This window comes from Choloepus didactylus, chromosome 1 (genome assembly GCF_015220235.1).
Source record: "Choloepus didactylus isolate mChoDid1 chromosome 1, mChoDid1.pri, whole genome shotgun sequence".
In the NCBI taxonomy this organism is placed as follows: Eukaryota; Metazoa; Chordata; class Mammalia; order Pilosa; family Megalonychidae; genus Choloepus; species Choloepus didactylus.
Window position 1 is genome coordinate 53001630 of NC_051307.1, and position 20229 is coordinate 53021858.

The 20229-nt window shown below is 33.9% G+C and overlaps 1 protein-coding gene across 2 annotated transcripts in view; it reads left to right on the top strand.

The window, feature by feature from the left end:
• The window catches only part of EPHA3 (EPH receptor A3), a 366605-nt gene that overhangs the window by 325275 nt on the left and 21101 nt on the right, over positions 1-20229 (top strand). For both annotated transcript variants that reach the window (XM_037833928.1, XM_037833936.1), the window contains 2 exons: positions 15264-15413; positions 16916-17109. In XM_037833928.1, coding sequence (XP_037689856.1) covers positions 15264-15413; positions 16916-17109 — 344 coding nt within the window. The remainder of the gene's footprint in view (positions 1-15263; positions 15414-16915; positions 17110-20229) is intronic.

Sequence of the window (20229 nt, forward strand, 5' to 3'; positions counted from 1 at the left end):
CCTTAGACTATTAATAGTTCAAGAACCATTGTTATAGATGCCTTATAAGGAAAAGAATCTTAAAAATCAAATAAATATTTCAGTAGATGTTTCAAAATATGAAATTATGTATAGAGTAAAGATTATGATTTAAGATTATGTGATAAAATATTTTTCATTAGAGAAGTTGTGCATTAATAGAATATTCATGCATAAATAACAGGATTACCGTACACCACTCCACCACCACCACCTTTCATGGGGGGTCTCATTTATCTGTCTTTTTCTTTTGTTGCTTGTGCTTTGGATGTGAAGTCTAAGAAACCATTGCCTAACATGAGGTCCTAAAGATGCTTCCTATGTTTTCTTCTATGAGTTTGATAGTTCTAGCTCTTTATATTTAGGTCTTCTATCCATTTTGAGTTGATTTTTGTATACTGTGTAGGGTAAGGGTACTCCTTTTTGTTTGTTTGTTTGTTTGTTTGTTTTTAAATGGAGATCCAGTTTTCCCAGCACCATTTTTTGAAGAGACTTTTCTTTCCCAATTGAGTGGTCTTTGCCACCTCATCAAAAATCAATTGGCCATAAATATGAGGATTGATTTCTGAACTCTCAATTTTATGCCATTGCCTAATGACTATCCTTGTGCCAGTACCATGCTGTTTTGATTACTGTGGCTTTGTAGTAAGTGTTAAGATCAGAAAGTGTGAGTCTTCTAACTACATTCTTCTTTTTCAAGATGACTTTAGCTATTCAGGGCCCCCTACACTCCTATGTAAATGTGATGATTGGATTTTCCATTTATGCAAAAACAATGTTGGAATTTTGATTGGGATTGCACTGAATCTATAAATCACTTTGGATAGAATTGACATCCTTATGATATTTAGTCTTCCAATTGTTGAACATGGTATGTCCTCCAATTTATTTAGGCCTTCTTTGATTTCTTTTAGGAATATTTTGTAGTTTTCTGTGTATGAGACCTTTACATCCTTGATTAGAATTATTCCTAGGTATTTGATTCTTTTAGCTGCTATTGTGAATGGAATTCTTTTCTTGATTTCTTCTGATTGTTCATTATTTGTTTATAGAAACACTTGTGATTTGGGGGCATTGAACTTGTGCCCTGCCACCTTGCTGAATTCATTTATTAGCTCTAGGAGTTTTGTTGTGGATTTTTCAGGATTTTCTGCATATAGGATTATATCATCTGCAAATAGAGAAAGTTTTACTTTTCCCTTTCCACCTTGGGTGTGTTTTATTTATTTTTCTTGCCTAATTGCTCCAGCAATAATTTCCAGTTCAATATTGAGTAACATTGTTGATAGTGTCTTGTTCCTGGTCTTGGAGGAAAAGCTTTCAGTTTTCCACCATTAAGTAGGATGTTAGCTGTGGGTTTTTCAAATATGAACCTTACCATGTTGAGGAGGTTCCCTTCTATTCCTGATGCTCTAAGTGTTTTTATATTGAAGGGGTGCTGGGTTTTGTCAATGCTTTTCCTGCATCGATTGAGATGATCATGGTTTTTTGTTCTTGTCTGCTTGTTTTTTGTTGCCCTTCATTATGTTAATGTGGTGTATTACATTAATTGATTTTCTTATGTTAAGCCAACTTTGCATACCAAGGATAAATCCCACTTGATCATGATATAATATTTTTTAAAGAATGATCTTGAAAGCATATCTGCAGTTTCAGATCAAAGCTTGTAAATCATCTTGAAAGCCTGCAGATTTCACTGGAGAAGTATTTAATTAGAGCATTTAGCCCCACACATTTAAATCCTCAGAGAATTTTTCTTGTTTTAAAAACAAAAAATACAAACAAATATATTCAGTCTCCTTGGGTATCCATCATGTGAATTTCAAAGTATAATTATGCCATGTTTCCTACTCTTTTGCTCTGGTCTACTAATTTACTTTACTTCATTCTAACAGAACCATGGTACTGTTAGTAAGAACTTTTCACCACTGAATAAGTTTCCAATCTTCCTCCTTATGAAATTTTATTTTAAATGGGCTAGCATTGTTTGTATACATGCCTCATGCATCTATGCATATAATCATTCTTATATTCATATGTTGAAATAGATGGGTTACAAAATTCCAAAATGAGAGAGTTTAGTTCAGTGTTCTGCTGAGCATCAAGTTCGAGGAAACATATAGATCTTTATCCAGTTCACATTCTGTGTAGTAAGTGAATCCAATTCTTCTCAGGCCCCAAATTAATTTTAAGGCTATAATTACCACATAAACTGATTTGGGATATTTGAGAACACCAAATGATTTGCTTTTGGTTACAATATCTATTATCAGATTTTTTTTTTCTTTTTTATTTCGGTTCAGAAGATTCATACTATGTAATTACCAGCTGGAATTTTATGCTTAGATTTGAGAGTTCTGTCTTTTGTCACATTTTCCTTTTGTCCAGTTTTCACCTATTTAACTTTTAGAAGATGAAGCCAAATGAAAAGTTATCACAGGAAATGTGTTTTAGGTAATGGGAGGAAAGAAACCTTAATTTACATAATATTTTATTTTGTTTTTTAATTCTGTGTCTCTGCTGAGTTGATGCCAGAAATATCTATCTTTCATTTTGTCTTATCTATCCTTCATTTTGCAGGATAAGGAAAAATAGTGTTAAAGAAAGTGGTTAAAAGCTAAGTGGTTAAATACTCCTATTCAGGATAACTCCAGTGTACAAACATAAATAATAGAGAACATTAGCATTTGTTCTGCAGGATTCTCCTGTACTAAAAACCATGTATATCAAAAATCAGCGTGTGCAAAAAGATAATTACATTACTTTGTTAAGTACAATGTTACATGTCATTTACACATGAATGGAAAAAAGTAATAAGAAAATATCTAATCAATGGTCTTCATAGAATTAGAGTATTTTAAATTAATCAAAACAAATAATGTTCAGCACAAAATTATCCCCTATTTTTTGGGATCAGTATGAATATGCCTGTATGTAGCTTCATAAAATAAAGACACTTATTCATAAATCAGAAAACTCTAGAAGATTTATCAATCTCAGTTATCAATGCAGCATTAAAATCTAGTAATTTCTAACCACACATTTCAGAGAAATGCATAGCATGAACATTTCAACATGTGAAAATAACCTATCCAGATTTATTTGGGGGAAAACTAAACTGTAATTTTGAAGTGGAATATGGGAGTATGGATGTTATATATAAATATATTATACACAGCTCTAACAGGAGCCATTGTCTCTAAAATGCCACATTTATTCATTCATTCACTCAGTCATTCATTCACCCAACAAATATCAGAGTGCCTACAATATATCAGGCACTGTTCTGGGATCCGGGGATTCAGAGACAAAGAAAACAAAACCCCTGACCTCATGGAGCTTGAGTTCTAGAGGGATAATTCAGATAATAAGCAAACAAGTAACTGTATGGTATGGTGGAAAAATAAGATGAGGAATGACTTTTCAGATACTTTCAGGTTCACAAAATACAATATAAAAATTAGGCAATCTGATGTGTAATATTAAGCATCAACAAAAACAATGTTAGTTATAAAATTATTAAGCGTAAGGCAAAACACATGCCCCAGTATGGGTCCAGTGCTTGTCAAAGCTCAGTGAGGTTTTAAAGGCCAAAACTTTGTTTTTTCCACATACCAAGTTCACAAGTTATTTTAAATAGACTGGTCAGGGAGAATTTCTCTGACACAGTGACATTATAATGGAGAATTTTTAAGAGTGAAGGAGCAAATATCTGTGCTAAAGAACCAGAATAATTTTGCTCTAGTGAATTTTCAATTTAATAACATAATTTTAATTATTGTTCTGATTCCAAGAGATCTACATTTCGAGAAGATGATTTTAAGTAGACAGATAACTGATATGACTCAGGCTAACCATCAAGCTAATAGTGACTAAACCTCTCTGATGGTTTGAAGCTGTATGTATGCCAAAAGAAAGCATGTTCTTAAATTTAATCCATTCCTGTGGGTGTGAACCATTGTAAATAGGATCTTTTGATGAGATTACTTTAGTTATGGTGTTATGGTATGACCCACCTAAGTCAGAATGGTTCTTAATCCTATTACTGGAGTCCTTATAAGTGGATGAAATTCAGACATGAGAGAGAGAAAGCCATGGAAGCACAAAACTAAAAATCAACAAAACTTAGAAGAGAAAGGAGAGACCAGCAGACAGACACTGTCATGAGCCTTGTCAAGTGACAGAGGAGCGAAGGATCCTTGGCAGCTGATCTTTGGGGAAAAAGCATCACTTTGATGATGCCTTGATTTGGACATGTTCCCAGCCTCAAAACCAAGAGCAAATAAATCCCCATTTTTTAACCAGACCCATTTCATGAGTATTTGCTTTGAACAGCCTAGGAAACTAAAACACCTTCCTTCTTACAGCTTTGGTTCAGTCTGTATTGTGGGTGGCTCCTGGAAGCTTAGTTAAAATCACCTTCAGAATTGTAAATACTCTTCATCTTCAAATATGCAATGACAAATTGCCCCCACATACCTTGAGGCCATTGACTGGCCTCATTCTTCTATTGTATCAGGCGGTGCAGCAATCACCAGTACTACCACTTGATATCTAACATGGCTAATAATTCGATTCCTTTCCTATTACCTTTTTCAAACATAGTTCTAGTGTCATGGTTCAAACCCACACCCATGTCTTGTTTCCTTTTTCCCTTTCCTTTTGTTAGTCTTAGATGTGGAATTTCAAACATTTATATACTAAGCAAACATTTTCTTAAAATTCTTTCCACACCCCTTTAACCCTTTCTCAATTAACTCATTAAAAAATACATCATCAACATTTATTTCAACCCTTTATTTTTTCTATCACTTGCCCTCTATATCTTTTATCAGTGGAAATCAACTCTATTAATATCTAAAAAGCATATGACTTGTGTTACAGCTATTGCTACATACAGGAAATGGAAATACATAGGACCACAACTTGTTAGACATACAAGGAAACTATTATGAAGTCTAATGGTCTCAAAAGCATCAGAAGTGTCTTTAAGGAATATTTATGGGAGTCTCCACCTATCATTTCATATCATTTCTTACTTTTCAATCATCAATATTAAACAAATCAATCTTACTCAAGTTTTGTTTTTTTGGTTAATTACTAGAATGAAACTAATATCATGTTCCAGGCCAGATGAGCCCCAAGACCAAAAGAACATGCCTGGCGCAGAGTTACGCATGAGTTTAATCAGGGACTTATAAAACAGAAGACATCCCAATGGCAGTGGTTGGGAGAGTAAAATCAGCGTTCCGCCATTCCATAGAGAGAGACAGAGAGAGGTGTGCCAAGTGGGGAGACTTATAAAGGTTTGTGATAAAGGAGTTTCTCACAAGATTTGGTTACAACAGGATCTCGTGAGATTTGGTTACAGCAAGTTCTCCCGAGATTTGGTTACTACCAGTGATTTGAGGAGGGGAGTTTTAATGCGTCCCCCCCTGTGGGGGAGGGGCCTGTTGCAGGGTCAGGTAGGCTACTGCGAGTATCTCAGTAATGAAGGAGGGGGCGGGGCCCCAGCCCTGGTTCCTCACATATCATTTCTGTATTTTTTACTGCAAATATACTGCATTCTTGCTACATTAAATGCACATTTTTAACTTTTTTATATACAGCTTTGCTTCTTTGGAAAATTGTGTTTGGTGCTAAAAATCCTAGCTTTCAAATAAATTTCAGGAATTAAAAAAAAATACTTAAGAATTCAATATAGGGAAAAAACAGTTTGGGCATTTAAAAACTCATTGAGCTTTCACAAGCACCGGACTGATATTGGGGAATATGTTTAGCCCTATCCCCAATTTTGTAACTAGCATTGTTTTTGTTAAAGCTATATATTACACATCAGACTGCCTAATTTTTATACTGTATTTTTTATGAGCCCGAAAGTAACTGAAAAGTCATTTATTTGTACTTAATTTCCTGGATAGCCAGAGAGTAACTTGAAATGCCATATGAAGATTTTCCTGTATTTCAGGAAATTCTTAGGCATTTCACACAAAAGTTCAAGGGATGGGCTCTTGCAAACTAAGGGATCATCTGTCCCTGCTCTTTTGTGGCGATCAACATCTGTTGGAACAATTTACTCAGTGGCTTTTAGATTTAAACTCCTGGGGATTAGAACAGATTCTTCCCCTGGGAGTCTTCTTGGATTTCCCTCCACCTTGTCTGCTGTAGTCTACAGCAAATGAAGTTTAGTCCCTCACAATAGATAGATGCTAAATCTTTTAGTCAAATGATTTATGGCTATACTTCTGCTTTTAACCCGAGAAGCCAATATTTGTCTCTAGCTTAAACACTCAATTACTTGGAGTTTACTCAGATAAAATCTCCAAAGTCCTTTGTCACCCTCAGCATGTCCTGACAGAGCTCACAGGCAGGCAATGTGAACTGTGGATCATCAAAGCATTTTCTAAATCAACAGGGAGAGATTTGTATATGTAATTAGAGAAAAAATTAGGCAGTTATGAGACATTATGCCTCAATGTCCAGAGATTTCAGCAATTACACTGTTTTTTTTTTCTCTGTAGAAATCAAGCCTTGAAGCTTCCTCACTAATATTTAATGGACTGACTTCCGTTAAGCACCTGACGAATTCAGGCTTTTAGCCAAATGTCTCATTTGACCTGTCTAAATTCATTAAGCTTGGAGAACCGACTTGCAGGATCTTAAAAGAAGAGTTTTACTGTGAGATTCTTTCTCCAACTGTTGTTTCTGGGCAGAGTGAACAAGAATTTGGGCTAGTCTAACTAATCCTGGATTAGAGTTTAATAATCATGTAATGCCTCACCCTTTGCATCCCTGGTGTCCTTACTTGCACAACTATATTCTTCTCCTTTAATTTTTCTGTAAGAATTCTATAGAAGTAAATACAGATATGACACCCAAGTAGAATTGAAGTTTCCGAAATTAAGGTGATCTCTAATAGTCCAAAATATTTAAATATTGAAAAAAGGCAACATCTGTGATATTCACACAGGTTTAAGATGAAAAGTTGAAAGTCCAAAGGGCTAAGGTTTGTAAGTTAGCACCACTGTGTAGGAGAAAGATAAAATTTAACCGAAAGTCAAGTTTTATATCTCCATATCCCTCAATTTATGAGTGACAAGATAGCTGCACAGAGAGTTTGAAAGACTTGGTTTAAATTAGCTAGTTAGGGTTAACATGGAGCCCAGAAACAAAGACTCCTGATTCCTACTAGTCCAAATAGAAGAAGTGACCAAATCTCTTCCCACACGCCTAATTACTGAGCTGTAGGTGAATAAGACATCAGTGCTGGGAGGAACTGGCTGCCGTTGCAAACATGGGTGCAAAATATTAACTTCTGAGTCTGTTAGCTTTGAACTGGTTGTCCCTCTGCAGTTGAGGTTTTACACACACTCCATATGCTATGATTCTGGGCTCACTCCTGAAAATTATAAGCTTTTCTCAAATACAAAAACAATGCAAGGAGCTTACATGTGGATACAGGGACCACCTCAATTAAATGCTCCATTTTAAAATCTGTTTAAATATTATAAAAATACATCTTCATAAATCATTTTAATAGTAACTAGCTGTGCTGCAAATGCCTAGTAGCATTCTACAAAATCAATTTTAAATTACAAACTGATTTCAGAGTTTCAGTTCATGAATAATAGTTGCGTTAGGATAGTTTTATTGTGGCAGGAAAGAAAATATGCCAAATGTTGACAACATTTTGTTACATAAAATCCAAATTTTTGCATATCCCATTGAAGAATATGCTTAGCAGTTCTTTAAATGAATCTAATTTTTAAAATGCCACCACATATCTAGGCAGGGAAAGCAATTTCTGAACCTGGAAAAAAAATACCCCAAGCAATACAAGCTTGAATTCCATCTCTAGGATGAGAAGTGGGAAAGGAAGAAGAATTTTTTTGGTCACAATCAAGATTAGAAGTATGCATAAATTCTGTAATAAATTACTTTTAGGAAATATAATGAGTCAGACTCATGTATATTCAATTCATATTAGTTTGATAGTTTCAGACCTCTGGATGCTCAATGAAGGCAGACAGTCTTATCATGAAGTATGATTAAATTAAAATTTATGGGCCCCAGTTTCTTGTTCCATCCACGTTTCAGAGCAGAAGTGGGCCCTCCAGGACTCTTATCCAATATTCTCTGTCAATGACATTAATATTTTTGTAGCAGCAGATATTATTTGCTCTTAGAGTAAACATTCACTCCTTACTTAAAATACTTGATCATGGATGCCTCCATCTGATAAATAAATTGTCGCTTAATTTATGAGACTAATTTAAATTTCACTAGTAATAGTAAGCTATCCCCTTTGCAAAAAAAAAAAAAAAAAAAAAAAGGAAGGAAAAAAGAAAGGATAAAAGAAAATAAAAGATTAAATAAAGTAAAATATCTAGAAATGGTGCTGCTATATGTATCAAAACCCACAAATCAGAAGATTAGCTTTGGTGAACTAGGCCTTGCTTTTCTCTTATTAAATTTATGGACTAGGACAGAAATAAGAACATCCATGGAAAGTGTGAGAATGTGGGAAAAGAGAAAAGTTCTCAAGGATTCCACTTAGTCTATATAAAATCCCACATAACTCCTGCACCTCTTATGAAGTCTTTTCCATTGCTGACCAAGGTTCATTACACATCATCTAAAGTAGAAATTCTCAAATGGGGGTGAGTTGCCCCCCGGGTCATTTGGCAGTGTGTTTTGCAACCTTTTTTTGGCTATCGTAACTGGGAAAACACTACTGTCATGTAGTGGGTAGAAGGTAAGGATGCTGCTAAACATCCTACAGTGCACAGGACAGTCCCTCATAACATGAATCATCTGGTGTAGAGTGTTAATTATACCACTCTTGAGAAAGCTTGCTCTAAGTTTACCCAGTATATATAAAAAATGGGAATGGAGACAAAAATCTACCTCAAGTGCTTTACAATTTCTCCTATTCCCTTGGCCCAGAGGCTATACAGAGAGTAAAGTAGAATAAATACATTTCTATTTGTGAAGACAAAACAAAACTTGCCACAGACTAGCCATCTGCCAACGGCCCTCCTAGAAGGTTCAACTTTGAGATATAGCAAGCATAATAAAACAAATAGTAAACCTTTTATTCTTGTTCACATTTTATTTTCATTTTTTTTATCTAAGAATTGAAATTACTAATTCTTTCCACCCCAAATGCTCTAATTTTAAAATATGGCCCCTTTATTTGTGATTTTTAAGTTTTATTTTAGTAAGACATTTATTTACAAGATAATAATTAAATAACATTTAATCAGATAAAATATTTAATAAATGTCAGATATTTTCAGTCACACACATACATATATATATGTATATATACATATGTTTTTAAATTTTGCTTAGTCCCATCCTACAAAGGATAGAGTGCATAGACTAACAAGACTTTTTAAATTATTGGTCATACTTTTATGTTTGTAAAACACCTACAACATTAATATGGAAAAATTTGATACAGGACACGTACTGTTTATGGAGTCAAATAAAGATGTTTTTATTTTCTGTAAATACATAATCTAAAATACTTAATCCATACAATATCCCATGAGATATTACCCTAATTTTATAGACACCCTAAAAGTCGATGCTCAGTGAATCTTATATTTATTGTCAATATGGAGCTAGTATAATGTTTCAGTGTAACAGCATTATTAAATAGCAGCATAAAGTAGAGAAGAACATTGGAAATTAGTATGATATCTTTCTTTTCAAAAAGCAATTCTCATGCTACATATTGGCTCATTCTTACTTTATATATATATATATACTTTATCATTCTTGCTTTATATATATTTAATATATGTATACTTTACATATATTAAATATATATATTATGAAAAACTGAATTCAGTTGATCATTATCTGAAAATGAATTGCATATTTTAAATGCCCCAAATCATTAAGGATCTTCATTAAAATTCTGCTACTCCAAGTCCTCAAAAATTATTCATATTCTCACTTGACAGAACTACATGTGCCACCAGAAAACAAGGTATTGCAAGCAGGAAAGCTAGAAAGTCAGACCCCTGTTTAAACTATGGGGATGAGGGAGGAAAGTTGTACTTTTCTCGAGCTCCAAGTCTAGTCGGGGAGAGTGACAAGTATGCAGTAGAGGGATCACAGAAGATCCTGCCTGGAAGATTCCCAAATGTCCCACCAAAGAGTCCACTTTTGATCATGATGTTAAAGTAAGAAGTTACAGAAGGCAGGCAGAGAAAAAGCCTTCCAAGAAGAAAGAACATCATGCACTTAGGAAAGCAGGGTGGTGAAGGGAATTTCAACTCAAGTCAATGATCATTTGCTGAATGTCTTACTGTGTATATTTGCCAAGATAATATCTAAACAAGACAATTGCCCTCTGTAGTGAGCACAGGCTTATGTGATTTATGCTCATTATCTTCAGCTTTATAGTCTACTCAACTTTTCATAGGCTTATGATTCCAAATTATGGTTTGGGTATGCTAATTTTATTTATGGCAGTAGAATGACAAGAGCTTCTACTTGAATTCTTTTCACTTGTGTGGAACATAAAGAGTTTGAAACTATGGTGTTAATTTTAAAGAGTTTGAAAATGACACAAACATTCACCCTTCCTGAAACTCCACAGTGGTTCTGTTGGTTTGGAATATCTCCTGTAGTTTGCTTTTCTAATTTCATATGAAGTGTGTACAATGTTGACTGAGTTTTACTTTCGTTTAAAGCCAGAGTGATTTGCTGTGTTGTTTTTCCACCATGGAAAAAGGGAAATTTTAAAAAGAGTTTTTCCAGTTTGATTTTATTTTTTAGCCACAATAAAAACAGTTTCTAAATTTGAATAGTATGTTGTAGTTAGCAATGAACTTTCCCTCATATTCTCATTTAGTAACTGTTATAAAAATATTAAAGGTGTTTAACCAATTGAAGGGAATTGGAAGGGTGGAGGTGGAGCAATCTATTAAAGATCAGACACTTTATTAGTTGCTTTACATATATTATAAAATCTTTGCTACTTACAAAAAATAAACTTCTTAAATAGTAATTAATAATCCTCAATCATCTTTATTCTCTTTCTGATTCTCTTAATGATGGATGGCATTTTAACCAAAAACTTGGTAGGGAAGAGATGACCCCTGGGTGAGAAAGTAATTTAGAGAGTCTTGAATCTGTGGTGATCATTTCATTCTTGGAAGTAATCTAGTCAGTCTAAAAAGCTATGTAGAAGCAGATAATAAAACTACTCTATTGAGAAAGCTAATTGCTTCATGAATATTGAATAAATTCTAGGATTCAGAGCTAAGAATCTATGGACTTCAATGGTAGCACTGGGCACAGGCAAACATCACTCGTTCACACCTTCTTCTGAATAAAGAGTTCAAACTAGTCCTGGCTGCTCCTTTAGCATGAGTTGCATTGGTATCATATATAAAAATATTAATTGAGAGTTTTTTGTTTGTAATTCAATTACACATGTTTACTTTTAGGTATATCAACTCACTGTTGTTATAGCTAACAGAAAGTTGATATACCTGAACCTGGGACAGTATAACAAAGAACTAAAAGAAAGAATTAGTGTACCAAACGGGTGATTTTACTATCAGTGTTGATCAGTGGAAACTTCTGAATAAGTTAATGAAACACTTAACAAACTTACCTAATTGTTGAGTTGATTGAATGCTACTTACTTAATCTTTATGTGTTAACATATTCAATAAAAATGAAAAAAAGAAAAAAGATTATCTCACTTCCCCATACTCTTTAACACAGGCAGAACTCAAGCCTTAATATACTTAGGAGCCCAGATTAAAAGCCTGAATGACAAGTAGAGTCCATAACCTACATTTCCAAAGCTAGCAAATATTGCAGTGAGGAGCTGTTATCATTTCACAGGTGACAGCTGTTCAAGGTGGGAGAGATACTTTCCTAAAGTAGCAGAGTGATTTAAGAGCCATAATAATTTAATAATTAGTGCTACCAAATTCAATGATAGTGTAAAGATCATTTGATCACCTTGTGAGTTTCAGAAATTGTTAAATTGGGAAGTCTGAAGTTGTTATTCTAACAATGTGTGTGTTTGCTTGTATGTTTATGTGTTAGGCTGCAACAATGGCAAAAACATTAGGAAAAGAGCAGAATTAAAAATTAAGTATTTTTTTAAAGTATTTTCAATTAAATATTTACCAGACATCTTTCCAAACACATTTCCCTTTTGTGTGTGTTTTAACACAATGTCTTGGTAATTTTACCCAGGGAAAGCACATAACAACTGACTGGAAATTCTTTCTGAAAGTTATTTGCTTGAATCTGTAACTACATTATTAATGAGATGACTTTCAGTACTTCACAATTTTTAGAAATTTATTGAAAATATATTCAATTATTTCCTCTCTGGAAAATAGTGATTATGAGTTTAGGATGATACTACTTTTTTTTTTTTTAATTCATTTTTATTGAGATATATTCACATACCATGCAGTCCTACAAAGCATACATTCAATTGTTCACAGTACCATTACATTATATAGTTGTATGTTCATCACCAAAATTAATTTTTGAATATTTTCATTACCACACACACAAAAATAATAAGAATACAAATTAAAGTGAAAAAGAACAATTAAAGTAAAAAAGAATACTGGGGACCTTTTTTTTTTTTTTTGACCCCATTTTTCTACTCACTCATCCATACACTGGACAAAGGGGAATGTGGTCAATATGGCTTATCCAATCACACTGTCACCCCTCATAAGCTACATTTTTATACAATCATCTTCAAGATTCATGGGTTCTGGGTTGTAGTTTGATAGTTTCAGGTATTTACTGCTAGCTACCCCAATTCACTAGAACCTAAAAAGGGTTGTCTATATTGTGCATAAGAGTGCCCACCAGAGTGACCTCTCAGCTCCTTTTGGAATCTCTCTGCCACTAAAGCTTATTTCATTTCCTTTCACATCCCCCCTTTTGGTCAAGAAGATGTTCTCTAAGGATGAGACTACTTTAATATGTTCCATTTTAATCCTTGTTGAACTAAATATTTTTTAAAATGGCCTTTCCTTTCTTGGTTTTCATCAATCTGTTATCTTTTCTAATAACTGTTTTAATTTCAAGTAGAGACCTTGGTAAGACAACACGTATGTGTGCTTCATATTTTCTAAATCGACATAAAATTATCAGTTTGGAAAGGCCCTTTTTCAGTGCCAGGAAACTTCCTGAGCCTATCCCCTCCCATCTACATGGCTGTAAAAGCTTTCTACTCTACTTTTCTGCTTCTAGTCTGTCACTCTCCAGTGCATGTTGTGCATTGCAGTGTCTCTTGCTAACTTCCAAGGCTTTATTTGGCCTGGTTCCAATCTCTCCAATATCATTTGTTTTAGTTCACGGACATGAACCATCGACTACCCTCAGACTGGTAGCTTCTCAAGGAGGCTGTACCCAATCTGCTTCTCTGTGCATCAGCATGGTTTTCATGCTGATGCTATCTCTCTCTTTCTCACTTCTCTGTACCGTTCATGTATTCTTTAAGACCCAGTGTAAGCCCTTCCTCCTTCACAGGTCTTCTCAAAGTATCCTCTCTGAATGGGAAATACCAAAGAGAAGCACTCAATTTTTCTAAGGTAGTTCCATACATTTATACCACTCTGTCAGCTAGGATAAAACTTCCTCAGCATGCTTGGAATTGAATCCCAATTCAGTATTCTTTTTCCTTCTCCCATTAAATTCTTGAACATAACTCTCTATTATAACCACACCAGAAAATACATTTTCCTCCTCTATGCTTTGATTTATGCCATTCATTTAGAATATGGGAGTGTTAAGCTAATGATTCTTGAGTCCTTACTGTGTGCCAGGAACTATGCTAAAGATTGCACCTGGAATTTGTGATTTAGCCCCATAACAATGCTATGAGCCAATACTATCAGTTTCCTCAATAATAGATGAGGAAACTCAGGTGTAAACAAAACGTAATAACTTACCTCCTAAGTGGCTTATCCACTTCTCTGAAGCACTATACTCTCCCCCTTGAGGATCACTTCAAAACTCAGTGAAGAACTATAAGATGCAATATAAATGGACCACATTTGGGTGAATATGCTTAAGATTTTGAAGATTTTTAATTCTTTGGAATATCCATTTCTTTGTTCTTATTATATAAAAAAATAGAACTCATCTTTCAAGGCTCAATCCATTTGTGACTTTCTTGGTGAGAATCATAGCTCCATGCTCCACATCCACACCTGCCTCAACTGCTGCCTTGCTGCTCTGCTCAATGTAAGATCCGTGGACAAGCAAGTTGGTATCACCTGGGACCTTGTTACAATGCGGACTCTGGCTACCCTCTGGACCTACTGACAGAATCTTCATTTTAACAAGAGACCCAGATGATTCATGTGCACTATAAAATTGGAGAAACAATGCACTAAATACTTACTTCTTTTTGCATTTAGTTGTTCAAAGCAACTGATTACTTTTCCTACTTGCCTAACATTTCCTAAACAGGAAAGCCAATATGTTATTTATATTTGTCTCACCCAGAATGGCTAGCATAATAATTCCCATATGGTTGGCCCTCAGCACATCTTTGTTAAATTTATTTATTGAACTGAGAGCAAGTTTTACGGTATTTACACCTGTATATCTCCTATAACTCATTGAAACAATATTCTCCTCTAGACCATAAATTCTGGGAAGGTAGTTAATATAACTATCTAGTTCACATGGTGCCTACTTAGTACACAAAAGGTACATTAATGATTAATAATGAGTGAGGCTCTCAGAAAATTAATGAAGACTTGATTAATATATTCAAGAAAGTTTTATAGAAGTATAATTTTTAGAAGTATAATTTATTTTGAATTTATTTCATTAATAAATACATACAAGTACATATTCTGTGCTTATTATTGTGGCCTAAGTGCCTCACAAATATTAACTTATGGTCTGAATTAAGATTGCTTAATTGCATATGCCCTAATTGATATGAAAAACTTGTCAATAGTTTAGTAATTTTCTATTTTTTTTTCCTTTTATGGTTTAAAGATTCTTCTAAATTGTTTGGAAGTAAATACTGTAATAAATTGTGTGCTATTAAAATCTCCTGATGGGTATTAAAAGTAGAAGAGCAGTGAGATAGTTCAGTGGAAACCCACATTTCTTCTCAGAATAGAAATAACCTGACAAATTTTGTCAGTTTTTCAGGTTATAATATATATTATATGTTTTATTTATTGCTCATGTATGTGCATCTAATTTTATGTTCAAAGGGAGGGAAGATCCCAATCAGGTGGACATCACCAGAAGCTATAGCTTACCGCAAGTTTACCTCAGCCAGCGATGTGTGGAGTTACGGGATCGTTCTCTGGGAGGTGATGTCCTATGGAGAGAGACCATACTGGGAGATGTCCAATCAGGATGTAAGTATTTGTAGTCTATGAGTTATGGGTTCAGATTAAAAGATCAAGCTGTGCAAGGAAGTGGAGCATAATGAAACCAGGTGGCTACTAGTTTTTGACATTGAAATAGAATACTTAGAAGAGATGAAACAATTTCCAAGTCATGAAAGGATATTAATTGAATTGCTCTTACAGCTCTTACATTTTTCTCCCAAGCAGGGGTTTAGAAATAAGACAAAGTTAAAACATTCATAACAAGAATGTAACGAGATAAGTGACTAAGAAGATAACCAATAGATTTGAGTGAGTGTTTGAAGGATTTTTGCTACAAAATTGTTTCAATGTAACATTAGTAACATATGGATCCTTTGTAGATTAAATTAATACATCTATGCCAACATTTTGTTTACTTAAATACAGTATTTCCCCGGGTCAGACAAAAACAGCCCATCTCTACCATGTTGTTTCTTTTAGTGTATTAAACTGGCACATGAATTTAGTTTTACAATTTGAAGTCATTGGATGAGAAAATAAGATTTAACTTTCTATTATAACTGTGGTAAGATTTTTCAAAAGGATTTTTATGTTTATAGGTCATGTTTTGGTAATTCTGAGTAAAAGAACTGTATTGGCATATGGAATCAACACTCAAAGATTTCTCTTTATGCTTAGCCAGACTGTGAGCGTGATCCCAAGATAGATAAAAAAGAAATCTGAGAAGCTTTCAGCCATTTCCTACTCACTGTGTTTAAACTGCTTTTAGTGTATTTGGATATAAAAATCTCTCCATTCTTCTTTAAATAAGCTATTGCTAATAAAAGTACTGGGAAAATTTGAATGACTTTTCAGTATTTCCATGTTCAAACATTATCTGTGTCAGAGGATCTAAAAGTGTGGTCCCTTGACCAGGAGCTTTAGCACGGTCTGAAAATGTGTTAGGAATTCAAATTCTCAGGCCCTGCCCCTGATGCATGGAATCAGAAACTCTAGGGTTAACTGTTCCAGAGATCTTTATATTAAAAATCCCTCTAGATGATTCTGTTGCACATTAAAGTCTCAGAATCACTGCTTTACATGATTTAAAAGTACTAATGAATTAATCATTACTCATTTGCACCATAGCACATAGAATTTTCTCAAAGGTAGTTACTAAGTATTGGGAAGATACCACTTGAACTGTGCCATACCACAACAAAAATCTGTACACAGATTTTCTTTGCATTCAATCAAATATGGCTTCCATAGGAATCTGTATGGTCTGATAATAATTTCCTTATATTCAACTGAATTTCCTGTGTCACTGAACATTTCTTTTTATTTTAATCTAGGAGAGATCTTTACACACACTTTTTTTTCTTTCTTGACTTTACATCATATTTTTGAGCATGAACAATTTCTTATTTGACAAAGCAATTTAAAATAACTTTTTTTTTTAACTTCAAAATATTCATATTAGTGGGTCTAACCCTTAATGAAGTAAAGTAAGTTACTCTTAATGTCCAGAATCTTTGCTTCTCACTCAGGTAATTAAAGCTGTGGATGAGGGCTACCGACTGCCACCCCCCATGGACTGCCCAGCTGCCTTGTATCAGCTGATGCTGGACTGCTGGCAGAAAGACAGAAACAACAGACCCAAGTTTGAGCAGATTGTCAGCATTCTGGACAAGCTTATCCGGAACCCCAGCAGTCTGAAGATCATCACCAGTGCAGCAGCAAGGTGACACATTAGATTTTGCATCCTCCACTCACTCTGAAATTAATGCATTTGCTTTCTCTAAGGTATTAATTTTTCCTCCAGCTCCCCCAACTGCATTCTTTGAAATTCATATGCCTCAAGACTGAGGAGATGTGTTCTTTTTTTTTTTTTTTTTTCCCCTTCCAAGAGGAATCCCCATGCAAATTAATGGTGCTGATGAAATTCTGAGACATTTTTAACCTCTGTCTTGACTAGAAGTGATTCACATTTTAATTTCTTGTAAATAGGAAACATGGTAACATACTGCTTCTTTTCTCTCTTCATTATTAAAAAAAAGAAAGAATAAATGGAAAAAATTCCAGGAGTGGTGGGGAATCCCAGTGAAGCCCTGATTCATTCCTAGTTTAAAATAAGGTTTCAGATAACAATAACAATCCTTCCAAAACCTTGCACTGCCTAGTAGAATACGATTTACCTCACTTAATTAAACAAATATTTGTGTAACACATATTATTAACCAATTATTCTCTTAGACACTGTAGAAAGTAAAACTAAGAGTAAAATAAGGGCCCTGTCCTGGACACTAACACAAATGCAAACACATCATAGCTATAATACAATTCAGAATGCACATTGTCCATCAAATTTTATGCATATTCCTCCCAGTTTAGAATCACAGCATTCTCTCAATGGTGTTGAGGAATGTAAATTATAGTGCACTTACAAAGTGCAACAGAAGAAATGGAGGAGAGATTAATTTTGGCAAGAGCCATATGAGAAGTATTATTTTCTGTGGTGCTTCTCAGAGAAGTTAAAGGCACAGCTGTTTGTCTTGTTTAGTGATTTAGATCCTCATCGTACACATAGAGGAGCACAGTTCCTTTGTATTTTGATAATGTTGCTTTGTAATAGGCTTATTATACATGCTAATATATACTTCATACCTTTGAAAACATTCCTCCTAACAATTAGAGAAAAGATTTCACACATATTTGGGATGTTTAGCCACAAATAACTTTAAGACTAGTGAGCTCATTAATACCCTATAGGTGCAATGACTTTCTCAATAATGATGTCTTGTGGGCAATCTCATGCTTGTACAAGTCTTTGCATAAATAGTTTCTTCTCAAAATCTCTTCTCATTTGTGCTGTCTCTAGTTTCCATGCATGCTATCCTGCTCTATTTTTTCCATTGCTACAAAGCATAGTACCTAAAGCTGACGTTTCAATACATGGGAAATTCCTTGCTTTTCACCTCAACTTGTCTGTTTAAATACCAAAAGGTGTGTGTGTTAGTAAATTATGATTTAGTATCAGATTTTAAAGAGGGTATTTGCAGCTTCATTATAACTTGCCCAAAACTTGTTTAAAAAAATATATATATATGAATTATAGTCAGGATAAGAAAACTGAGTATCTGCCAGATTTATGCAAATTATAATTTAACATTATTTTGATATATATTTAGAGTGGAAATGCTTTTATAGTTCACTGCTCTTTTTCTATTCTGTGATTTTTTTTACATCTGATAATTAAATTTGTTTTAGTATTAATAGATACTGTGCTAAAAATTTGAAAATTCAGACAATTTAGAAGCTATATTCAATAATATATAAGTAGAAATATAATCTTAAAGTGCATGGATTTACAGCTATACTTATATTTTAGAATATAGGTTACCTCAAAGATATTGCATGTTCCATTGCAGACCACTGCAATTAAACAAATATCACAATAAAGCGAGTCACACAAATTTTTTGGTTTCCAATTGAACATAAAATGTTGTTTAAACCATACTATAATCTGTTAAGAAGGCAATAGCATTATGTCTAAAAAAACAATGTACATAAATTAATTGAAATGTGACACAGAGACACGAGGTTCACATGCTTTTGGAAAAATGGTGCCAACAGACTTGATCGACTCAGGGTTGCCACAAACCTTCAATTAGTAAAAAAAAGCAATATCCGCAAAGTGTGCTAAAGTGAAGCACAATAAAATGGGTTATGCCTGTAATATATTCAGGCTGTGTGTGTGTGTGTACATGTGTGTGTCTATGCAATGGATGTAGGAAATAATCTCAATTGTTTAATGCCACAGAGAGCAGAGATACTTTGGATTATCTTGAGTCTATAAATTTATAAATTCAGGAAAATAACAGAACTTTAGTAAAAGAACTACACTATACTCAGTGTGCACATAAATCCACAGGATTGAGTGATATGTGTAAGTGCTACATAATGATGATTTAATGTAACTCATGTGTAAAAGTTAAAATATGGTGCACTATTGGAAGGAGCTTTCAAGCTTTCTTTTTTAAAATACACTTGCTGGTTTTACTGACAATCACTGTGAATTATGACCTTCAAATTGATAGAGCATTTGTTAATGCATCTTACGATATAGCATATGATGCTTTTTACCTCAATAGGAACAATTATATTAAGCATACATTATCCAGTTTTTCAAGTATATTTGAATAAGATGGAAAAAGGGAATCTGAACCAATGCTTTAATATCAGTATATGAATCATAGAATATTTGTTGGAAATAATCTTTAGGATTCACCAAGTTGGACTTAGTGATAGATCCCTAGATAAAACAAACCATAACTTATCCCACAAGGATGGATCTCTGTCCTAAACTTCACAGAGAGAGACTATATAGCCTCCTTTGGAACTCCACCTGACAGTTTAATAACCGACAGGATTACAAACTTGTAATGCACCCTGAAGCCATTTCTTTTGATCTCTACTCACTACTAACCATAGCAAAGAAAAACATCTTTTTAACTCTTTCCATATCATGAAAAAGACACTCAAATCATTTCCACAGGATCAATATAAAGACTACCTTATGTAGTATGGTCTAGGGATACTTAACCCCAATTTATGAAGGAATATAGTCTTAATAGAAGACCATAATATATTAGGACATGTCCTAACATTCAAAGTTTAGCATGCTTCTTTAATTCAAGTTTTCCATTCTTATCGAAATGTGTCAAGTAATGTTATTTCCTCCCAAGATCTACTCTTTAAAATCTAAAAAATTCCATGTCTTTTTTTTGTCACAAAACATGTCATTTTATTATTTTTCTAAGATGCGTCATCCATCTTCATTCACTAAATGTAATGGTTAAAA